At 49.3% G+C, this 8,996-nt stretch overlaps 2 protein-coding genes across 2 annotated transcripts; both read right to left on the reverse strand.

The window, feature by feature from the left end:
• Positions 1,282-4,548, reverse strand: LOC109831497. Its single transcript, XM_020398831.1, has 5 exons — positions 3,141-4,548; positions 2,860-3,054; positions 2,406-2,780; positions 2,171-2,326; positions 1,282-2,094 (listed from the first exon to the last, which is right to left on the reverse strand). Exons 1-5 carry the CDS (start codon positions 4,513-4,515, stop codon positions 1,346-1,348), a joined length of 2,850 nt encoding a protein of 949 aa, XP_020254420.1. The 5' UTR covers positions 4,516-4,548; the 3' UTR covers positions 1,282-1,345.
• On the reverse strand, positions 4,902-8,035 carry LOC109831185. Its single transcript, XM_020398520.1, has 3 exons — positions 7,933-8,035; positions 7,001-7,615; positions 4,902-5,212 (listed from the first exon to the last, which is right to left on the reverse strand). Exons 1-3 carry the CDS (start codon positions 8,033-8,035, stop codon positions 4,902-4,904), a joined length of 1,029 nt encoding a protein of 342 aa, XP_020254109.1.

An 8,996-nucleotide genomic window follows, 5' to 3' on the forward strand; every position in this document is an offset into this window, starting at 1 on the left:
ACTTTTCCGATTCTCGGAGTGGAGATCCCACTCTTAGTTTCATCCTGCAGGATTCTGGGGGTGGAGATCCCACCTCGAGTTTCCTTTCCGCCTGAAGATAGAATATAAAATTCTTCCTCTTCGGCAACGGGAGATAGAATATAAAATTCTTCCTCTCTCGTTTCTTTTCCACCGGGAGATAGAATATAAAATTCTTCCTCTCCTCGGACCTTTCCGATGCTCGGAGTGGAGATCCCACTCCCAGTTCATCATTCCAGATACTGGGGGTGGGGAATCCCACCTCGAGTTTCTTTTCCAGCTGAAGATAGAATATAAAATTCTTCCTCTTTAGCACCGGGAGATAGAATATAAAATTCTTCCTCTCCTCGGACCTTTCCGATGCTCGGAGTGGAGATCCCACTCCCAGTTCATCCTTCCAGATACTGGGGGTGGAGAATCCCACCTCGAGTTTCTTTTCCAGCTGAAGATAGAATATAAAATTCTTCCTCTTTAGCACCGGGAGATAGAATATAAAATTCTTCCTCTCCTCGGACCTTTCCGATGCTCGGAGTGGCGACCCCACTCCCAGTTCATCATTCCGGGTGCTCGGAGTGGAGATCCCATTCCCAGTTCATCCTTCCAGATACTGGGGGTGGAGAATCCCACCTCGAGTTTCTTTTCCAGCTGAAGATAGAATATAAAATTCTTCCTCTTTAGCACCGGGAGATAGAATATAAAATTCTTCCTCTCCTATTTTGACACAACTTTCAACTTCCAATCCGCGCACTTGGTGCATGGGGAATTTTATCCCGAATCCTAAGTAGGGATAAGTCAACACCTAACACGTGTTGCCGGGTAGCCTATTCCCGTAACAAGGGCAAAGTCTACGTATTCAAAGTCGTAGCATTAAGTCTAAGGGAGTTCATTCCTTTAGCACAACGTTACATGCGGAACGGATTTCGACAATCCGCATGCTAGCCCGATTCAAACGGTAATCGGTAAAGGCATATCAAACCCGTTGAAGGCTGGGGGTTTGCCAAAAACCCCAAAGTCAACGCCTAACACGCGTTGCCGGGTAGTCTATTCCCGTGAGAAAGACGAAGCCTATGTATTCAAGATCATAGCACAAAGCCTCAGAGAGTTTACTCTCTTAGCACAACGTTACATGTGGAACGGATCTAGACAATCCACATGCTAGCCCGATTCAAACGGTGATCGGTAAAGGCACATCAAACCCGTTGATGGCTGGGGGTTTGCCAAAAATCCCATAAATCTGTCATTCGGAAGAGATACAGAGAAAACACAAAAGAAGCAAATGCGGATTTTCTATTAATAAATCAAGTCAAAAGCATACAACAAAAGCTCGTTAGTCCGAAGGCAACCGACGGCTAAGAATATGAGACTCTAAACCAGAGAGCCTGTCCATATAGTCCTGCTCGAACTCCGCCTGCAGGCTAGCTCGGACAGAATCTTCGGAACTGTTGAGAACCTCTGCGGCTTCGTGTCGTAGCTTCATCAACCCCTCCTGCACTGATCCCAGCCTGTCGAGTGTCCATTCACGAGAACGCTCCAACCCAACCAGTTCCTCAGAAATGGTAGCGGCAGATTCTTCGGCGCGTTCCAAGGCCTCCTTCAGTCTAGCTATCTCTGCACGAGTGGAATCTAAGGAGCTCACTAACTCAGCTCTGCTGGTGTCTTTCCTCGCCAGAGAGGCCATCAGCTGCTCGACAGTGCGCTCACGTGATCGAAGCTCGCTGCCAACGGAAGATCGCAGTTCATGCCACTGCGTCAACCTATCCTCCACCTGAGAAGATGCAAAAGAGGGAGCTCCACCAGCCTTCAACTCCCTCAGCTCTCGAATCTCTGACTCCAGGGCAGCGAAATCAGCTGTAAAGGAATCGGCCAAATCCGGATATCCCTCTTCCCTCATCATCATCATGTGACGGGAGAAGGAACGCCTGAACTGATCAAAAGAAGACCCTCTGTGCAGAAGCTTATCAATCACGCCGTTATAAAAGGCAGTAAAGAAGCCGAGGTCAGTGCGGAAGACATCCCCATCTGGATTGGTATCGGCCAAGAGAGCATGGACCTGCTCATATAGAGACGGTCGAGAACCTGCAAGCAGCAGTATGGGAGGTCAAGAAACTATTAAATACAATCGAAAAGACCCTAAGGGAAATTCGAGGTATACCTATACCGGCGGAAATCCCCTCGGGTTGGGGTTCGACAGGCTCCGAAGTAACGACAGGAATGCTCATGGAAGGTATATCAACCCTCGTGGGCAAGTCAGTCGTATTAGGCGAAGGCGGGAAAACACCCGAAGCTATAGCAGAATCAGGTACAGCGCCTGGTCATATAGTTGCACTTCTTTATTAGTCAAAATGGAGACTGAGACAAGCAAAGAAGAGAGGAAATTGGATATATACCTGTGGATGAATCACTCTCAAAGAGTGGTCTCACAGTCCCGGTGGGAGCTTGTTCAGCTAACATATCGGCTAACAGTCCAGAGTCAGGTCTCGGGAAGACCGGTGCAGGAACATATCCCTGCTCTTCGAAATCTGCAATAGGGGAGGCCCCATCCCCGTCTGGCCCTTCTGTCGCAACACCTGCAGCACCGGATGTAGGTATATCTGAAAATGAACCGGTGGGATCAACACCATCTGCCTGCCCAAGATCGATGTTCAGATCAATGCCCAGGGAGCCATCACGAAGGGCGTCGCACACCTGCTGCATGAAGCAGTCCATGTTGTCAGCCCCAGAGAATACCGGACCTGGTGGAAGCTCGCCCTCCTCGAAGAACCCTGAATTATGAAACAGGATCAGGGATCCCGGAAGGTAAATCATCTTAAAGCAATAAAAGTGGGTACAACAAAATGTTACCTTCCTCCCCGTCGGCAAAGCCTCCTGAATCTACCCCATGGGAGCGCTGATCAACATGAGGTTTATGGGCAATCTTTTTCCTTTTCGAAGGATCACCCCTCATAGAACCAACGGGGCGGTCATGCGAAGTTTGGCCACCAAACTTGGATTTCGCACGACGGGAAGCGAGCGACCCATGGTCGTCGGCTACCCCACCTGAAACAACAAGAATCATCTCATGAACCAGATCTTTCGCCAATACCAATTGAAGTCGAGAAAGAGGATCAAAGAGCATGACAAACCTGTATCAAGTTCTGCTTGGTCGGTATCTATATCTGCATACTCCCCTTCGGGAATTCCGGTGGACTTCTTCCTCTGTCTCTGAGCAGGCTCAGCCCTGCGAGCAGCCATCATAGCAGATTGAACCAAGTGATCGGATTCTAGTTCCGAAAGACTCCTCACACTTATGGATTCATCGGCAGAGAGGAACCATTTACAGCTGAGGAAGGTAATCATCGGCTTGCGTTTATAGGAGGGAAGAGCAAACTGAGCCCCGGTGCAGCCAACCATGGTCCATAACCACGCCCGTACGCCGTCAACGAGTCCTCCCTCAACACGCAAACTACGACTCGGATTCCCAACGTATAGTTGGTCATAGCCAAACTGACGTGCGAAACGGCAGGGAAGGTAAGGCTCTATGTGGCAGCGGTCCTTCACCCGGAGAACAAGATACCCGACTCGGATGTTCACCAACCAGCGGAAACAACCGACGTCGAGAGCAGTCCGGTTAGTTCGGGGTTTCTCCATATCAGTCAACTCCTCGCCATAACGTCCCGAAAAGCGAGGGAAGCATTTGAAGAACTCCCAGTTCCTGCGAACTCGAAGTTCTTTTTGTACATCTTCAAATTTCTTCCCAACCCATCTACTCTCCTCCAACAGCTGTAGGAAAGGAACGGGAACATCAACGGCGCTGGGCGCCGACATCAAGTCCGGACGGTGAAGAACGAACCACGCCATCAAATAAGCGTAGGGCAGCTCAACCTTCGGGCAGGTAAGCTCAGTCGAGGGTTTAGAACCCACTTGGGTAAGAACACGAACTACACCCCTAAGCCCGCAATGGATGCTGGCAACCATCGCTGGAAGCAGAGAAAGCTCCCTCCCATAAGCTAGCTGGACCGCAGGGAAGAGCACCTCGAGGGGTAGAGCGTCTGAAGACTGATATGGAACAACACACTTCTTCAGCCAAAGAGCAAGGTAGCCAGCTAACAGAGACCGAGGATCGATAGACTTCTGGGCATGATAGAGGAACGATCGAAACTTAGTCCCGGCCGGAAAAGCCCCCTCGGCACTAGCAATGGTATAAGAATGAGTTTCATTCTTCTCCATCAGCTCATTAATAGCGGCAGGGGTCAAAACGCCTAACTCATGTATGGACTCCTCGGAATCATCCTCCAAGTTAGGAAACAGGTAAACAGCAAACTGCTTCAAGCTGATCTTCCTCTTCGTCTTCGCTGGAGGAGAACTCTGGAGCAAACAGGTGTGATAATGACAGGTGAGGTCCCAGAGAGTGTCATACACATCGGGAGTATCCTTCTTCAAACACTCCAACTGTTGGTTAGAAGGGAAGTATTCCTGATACGGGCAATCTCCCATCGAAAGCCCGGAAACCTGGTGCATCTCATGAAGAGCCAACCCTAGCTCTCCGCCACTGGTCAAGAAGGTATTACTGAAGAATGGTCTCTCGGTCCCTCTGGAAGTCTGCTCAGCCAGCATGTCAGCTAATAAGCCGGCATCCGGCTTCGAGAAGCTTGGCCCCTCCATCGTAACATCTGCAGGGTAACCTGAATGTTGAAAGATGAGGAAAGCTCGAGAAGATACTTTCAGCAAAAACGGGAAATCTTCCTTCCCCATGCTTAAGGAAAATGACATTGAATGTGGATATACCTGAATAAGGGACTGTGGGCTCGACATTATTCATCTGTTCGAGGTCAATGTTCAGATCGATGCCCAGAGACCCGTCATGAAGGGCGTCGCACATCTGTCGCACAAAGCAATCCATGTTATCAGGTCCAGGAGACACTGGACCCGGTGGGATTTCGCCCTCTTCGAAGAACCCTGAAGCACGAAACATGGTTACAAATCACAAAAGGTAAACAACCTTGGAGCAAGAGCAATTGAATGTTACCTCCCCCGCCATCGGCAGTGCTCCCTAAGTCCACTCCATAGGGACGCTGACCGTCATGGGACTTGTGGGCGGTCTTCTTCCTCTTCAGGGCACCAACCCTTCGAGGGCCAACAGGTCGAACATGCGCAGGCCTATCACACGTTTCAACGTGTGTAGGAGCTGGTGGCTCATGATCATTGGCTGCCCTACCTAAAGTGACAATAGCCATTTCAATAAAAAAGAGCTGTCATTTATGAAAAAGGAAAATTAAAAGAGACAGGACAAACCGGTATCGAGATCCCCTCTGCCGGTATCTGCATCCACATACTCTTCCTCGGAGGTCTCGTCATCGTCACCCGTAGGGAGAAGTTCTTCTTCGTCTGAGACAAGAGATTTGGCATGCCCTTTTCTCCGCTTCTGAGCAAGCTCAGCTCTGCGACCAGCCATCATAGCAGCCCGGACCGCGTACTCAGACTGCAACTCTGAGAGGCTCCTCACGCTGATGGACTCATATGCAGAAAGGAACCACTTGCAGCTGAGGAAAGTGATCAGTGGCTTACGCCGATACGAAGGAAGAGCAAAACGGGCTCCAGTGCAGCCCACCATCGTCCATAGCCACGCTCGTACGCCATCAATCAATCCTCCCTCAACCTGCAGGCTACGGCTCGGATTCCCGACATACAGTTGGTCATAGCCGAATTGGCGAGCAAAGCGGCAAGGGAGATAAGGCTCTATGTGGCACTGATTCTTCACCCGAAGGACGAGATACCCTACGCGGATGTTCACTAACCACCGGAAGCAACCAGCGTCAAGAATGGTCCGGTCACTTCTGGGTTTCTCCTCATCAATCAGTGTGTCACCATAGCGACCCGAAAAGTGGGGAAAGCACTTAAAGAACTCCCAGCTTTTACGGACTCGAAGCTCGCGCTGAACATCACTGAATTTGGGCCCAATCCATTTACATTTCTCCAACAGCTGCATGAAAGGAACAGGGACATCTACCACGCTGGGCGCCGACATCAAGTCGGGGCGGTGAAGAACGAGCCACGCCATCAGATAAGCGTAAGGAAGCTCGACCTTCGGATTAGTAAGCTCAGTCGATGGTTCAGAACCCCTCTGTGTAAAGCCACTAGCCAGACACCTAAGCCCGCAGTGGATGCTGGCAACCATCGCTGGGAGCAGGGAGAGCTCTCTCCCGTAAGCTAGCTGAACTGCAGGGAAGAGCACCTCGATGGGTAGAGCGTCCGAAGACTGGTGCGGGACAACACATTTCTTCAGCCAAAGAGCAAGGTAGCCTGCTAGTAGAGTCCGGGACCCAATGGACTTCTGCGCATGAAAGAGAAAAGAATGAAACTTGGTTCCCGCAGGAAAAGCTCCCTCAGCACGGGCAGTGGTGTAAGACTGAGCCTCGGCCTTCTCCAACAGCTCATTAATGACAGACGGGGGCAAAACGGTAAGATTGAGCCTCGGCCTTCTCCAACAGCTCATTAATGACAGACGGGGTCAAAACATCTAACTCATGAATGGACTCGTCGGAGTTACCCTCCAAGTTCTGGAACAAATAGCAGGCGAACTGCTTCAAGCTGACCTTCCTTTTCGTTTTTGCTGGAGGAGAAGTCAGGACCAAGGAAGTGTGATAATGGCAGGTAAGATCCCAGAGAGTGTCATACATGTCCGGAGTATCTTTCTTCATACACTCCATCTGCTGGTTATTAGGGAAGTACTCCTGATACGGACAGTCCCCCATTGGAAGACCCGAAACATGGTGCATCTCGTGCAAGGCTAACCCTAGCTCACCACCACTAGTCAGAAAGGTGTTGCTATCGGGCATATAAGTCTCCAGCAAAGCCAAGAAATGGCGACAGCTAACTGGGATTCCGTACATAGTAGCTCGTATGGGTGCATATAACCCACTACTCTTCAGATCCCTCTCCCAGCGCGCCAAGACGAAATCAGTCATGCGCGCCCACCACCCTTTGGCTAGTGAGGAAGCCCAACCATAGCATCTGGGCTCTGGTGGAGGTAATCGCCTCCCCAGAAGAGCCAGACGATTACCCACAGTAGAGGCAGCTGCTGACGTCTCACCTGGGGGTGCAGTATCAAGGCCCGTGATCCCTGGGCAAAGACCACGAATATGGTGATACCCGCCAGAACCAGGGGTCTTAGAATGAGAGGTATATCCACACGGGACTCGCTCAGCATCCTTAGTAAGATCCCAGGACATCTGTCGCCTCACGGCCTGTCTCCTCAAATGGGTAAAAGAATATTGGCGGGGAATTGATGGAATGTATAAAAGAGCTCCTCCATCAAGAGTCAGCCAGTGCTCCTCTCCAAGAGTCAGTATAGCGGGGTCCTCGACATGATCCCCGAACAAGAAGCTCGGCTTCTGTAAAGCCTGAGTGGAAGTAGAATCAGCGGTAAAAGTGGCGTCTGTGATAAGCTGGCGCAAGCAATGGCGCCCTCCTTCCCGTACTAAACGGCAGGAATCGTCAGAACGATCCTGGTCAAACTGAGGGAATGGGCTAATGACTTGCCCAATGGAAGTGGAGGAAAAAACCTCCCGGCTACAACCGGCATTGGCATGAGCAGGAAGACTACCCGCGGGGAATTCAACTGCAATAAAATACAAAGATGGAGTCAGAAAATCCGTCTCATAAGTAGAATGATAAGCTCATTCACGGAATAATTGGAGAGACGATTTTGAGTGTCCTACACCGGAAGAACGGTATGCATCATCACGTGAACAACGTGGCAACATATACCGAACTACAAGGTGTAAGACAACACAAGAATCGCCCCAATATATCCGAAGACTTGAATTGGCTAAGCAAAACAAGTCCGAAACCTTAACCTCCGCGAAAGAGGTATCGGTTCTTCCTTAATGACCCGCTAAGGGATCAGTCAGGGATACAGAAGTAGAGAATTCTCACCCCTGAAGGAAAAGTCTGCCGGGAAAGACGTCGTGGGAACCTCCTCCTCACTGTTCTGCGAATGGGGATAACTCCCGGAAGATCGATGGTGACGAGGAGACATCGGAAGTCTGCAGTGAAAAGCAATCCGTCAGGTACAATATGAATACACGAAATTTAAGAAAGGGAAATTAAGCACTTGGACTTAAAATCCTATAAATAAATAGGATTTTACAGTTAAAGTCTAATTAAACCTACCAATTTTGTGCCCGCAAAACAATGATCGTTTTCGCGGTGAATTTTGGTGAAATACCCAAAATACCCTTCGTGTTCAAGGCCAAAATTCAGGTCAAGGACACGCGTAACACGGGTCATGATCATCACATTCGATCATATAACACTCCGGTACCCCACAATTTTTGTTAAATTTTGCAAATAAACCCTTTTTGCAGAATTTAGCCAATCTTGCATAAAAACCCCTCTACAAATTTCGCACTTGGTCTCCACATGCATTTATCAAAATTTGATCAGGGGCTTGGGGTTTAGACCCCTCGTATGTCAGCCCCAAATTCGTAGCCCTTTTACAGATAAACCCCTCTAAAAACATTTAGGGGCTGTTTTGCAAATAAACACCTCAAGTAACTCCTTGATCCTATTGCATAAAGCACCCCCACATCCCTTCATCAAGTGGGCATAAACCCAATACCCGAAATTTCAGTTCCACTTTTGCAAATAAACCCCCACGAAATTTCAGTCCCCTTTTGCAAATAAGCCCCCCAAAATTCGGCCATTTCACCTCTCTTGCACAAAACCCCCAAGAGCATATTTTCATACATAAACTCCTATCTACCAAGCATAAAGATGCAATCTTTAAAGCAAAATAAGAGGATTGAGGGGAGGATTTTACCCAAATCAAAGAAGCTTCTTCGGGCTTGGAAATGGAATTTGAAACCTAAGTTTAAGAGAGGAGGAGATTTCGGCAAATGGGTACCCGCCAAAATCCAACCTTGCCTTGAGGAATGATGTTCTTCAAATGGAGGGAGCTTGGGGAAGAAGGAGAACTTTCAAAACCGAATAAAAGGGGG

Source organism: Asparagus officinalis, chromosome 2 (genome assembly GCF_001876935.1).
Source record: "Asparagus officinalis chromosome 2, Aspof.V1, whole genome shotgun sequence".
Taxonomy (NCBI): domain Eukaryota; kingdom Viridiplantae; phylum Streptophyta; class Magnoliopsida; order Asparagales; family Asparagaceae; genus Asparagus; species Asparagus officinalis.